This window comes from Volvox carteri (genome assembly GCF_000143455.1).
Source record: "Volvox carteri f. nagariensis unplaced genomic scaffold VOLCAscaffold_121, whole genome shotgun sequence".
Classification (NCBI taxonomy): Eukaryota; Viridiplantae; Chlorophyta; class Chlorophyceae; order Chlamydomonadales; family Volvocaceae; genus Volvox; species Volvox carteri.
Window position 1 is genome coordinate 159394 of NW_003307664.1, and position 1787 is coordinate 161180.

Here is a 1787-nt window from a genome sequence, read left to right on the forward strand (position 1 = left end):
CGCTTGCATTCCACCCGCACAGATGACTGCCTCACCGGTTTGCGAAGGGTGTAGAAGGCGGAGCAGCAACCTGCCATCTGGGTTACCGATGTCAAGCCGCCTGGTGGTAGACAGGCGAGAACGGGCTGCACCCCTGCCACGCCCCTGGGGGCAGAGCAGCCCCTCCACCAGGGCCACACGCACTACTGTGCGGCCCTCCACCTCCTCCAGCACGGCCACATAGTCGCCGTCTGAAAGGTGATCCTCGTCACCCTCGTTCAGCAACATGACAGCCTCACGCATGTCGACACCCCAAAACCTGCCACGGATACGGTCACGGGGTTGACGGGCGATGCAAGCATTGAACCGCCGTGTGAACACGCGCAAGGCCAGCAGTATGCTGACATCACGCGGCCGCTTCAGCAGGCGTCCACGCTCTCCTCCGTCGGAGTCAGACTGTTTGTGTTTCTTGTCCACGCCCAGTTCCCGGCATGCAGCACAAGGTCCTCCGCCCGGCTGCACGACGACAGCGCACAAGGTAGAGCGGATACAGTCCGACTCGCCATAGTAGGCGGGTGGCGCAGTGTCGAGGAAACCTTCAAGTTTGTCCTGAGGTGGAAGGGGCAGGGGACAACGATGCGATTGGGTCCAACAATATCAACGAGTGTCCTGACGTGGTCAACAAAAGTGACCACGTACATGTGACCTTAACACTGGGAAGCCTACCTCTTCAAGCTCAGGAAGCCAATCCACGATGTCCCGGTCGTGTGCAGTGGCACACTCGACGTCCGAACGTTGCATGACGCCCTGTAGGTCAGATCCATAGAGCGCAGCAAGCTCTGGGCCCCGGAGCCCAGGGCATAGGACCGACTCCGCAATGGAAGCCTTCCGCGTTAAAGACCGGGTCGTGAAAGGCTGGTTCGTCACAAGCGCTGACGCGGGCACACGGAGAGGTTTCGCCATGAGGCCAGCTTTGTCTAGTGCAGCATTGAAGACTGCCTCCGGGCTCCCTTCGGCTGTGGAACTGGTTATCCATCGAGTCCGACAACAGCCGAGAGCACACGATACACGTGCTACAGGCGGAATATGTACCAATATTGATAGGTGCGAGCAGCAGCATGTTGTCAAAGGGTGATGCCGTCTGCAAGCTAAGCAAGGCACGGGCCTGTCGATGGTGAGGGCCATTGGCTCACACGTACGAGTCGGCACAAACAGCCTTAAAAGCCAAACGGTGTAGTATCTTAGGTGTCATAGTTCGCGATGATTATTGTACGCTTGCGATTGGTAAGTGCTACGCAGTCTACTTGAATTCCTTAAGGGAGGGATCAAACATGGTCTTAGTATGGTTCACATAAAAACCACATGGTCGTATGAATGGATTGAATGTGGCAACAGCAATCTAGGAATATTGTTACTGTCTGCTTTTCGCAAAGGCCGCCTTAGTTTGGTATCGGGGTGCCGTACGTTTAATTTACAAGGAGCTGCATGCAAGGAACTGCTTTGCGGGTTCTCCTCTGATAGACTCTCTACGTACCCCAACTGAAACGGGTTACATAACTTTTGTTTGTCTAATGAAACTGACTCTCGTGTTCTGAGGATGTCTGACCCTTCCGGACTTTCCGAACCGTCCTTGGACACCGGCGACGACGAGGGTGTCACGTCACATTCACGAGGAAAAGCTATGGTTTCATCCTGGTCAGAGCAGGTAGGTTGGCGCGACTGACAGCACTTGTGAGCCACTGGCTCACATTGACAAAATGGCTACCGAGGAATGGAAGTGTTTACCTTGCTTCGAGTTGAGGAAGTAA

General features: G+C 55.3%; 1 protein-coding gene across 1 annotated transcript in view; it reads right to left on the minus strand.

Moving 5' to 3' along the window:
- The window catches only part of VOLCADRAFT_100504 (uncharacterized protein), a gene marked incomplete at both ends in the record, with an annotated part of 1986 nt that extends 1044 nt beyond the window's left edge, over positions 1 to 942 (minus strand). The window contains 2 exons of the mRNA XM_002959067.1: positions 36 to 588; positions 706 to 942. Coding sequence (XP_002959113.1) covers positions 36 to 588; positions 706 to 942 — 790 coding nt within the window. The remainder of the gene's footprint in view (positions 1 to 35; positions 589 to 705) is intronic.
- Between the last annotated feature and the right edge of the window lie 845 nt (positions 943 to 1787).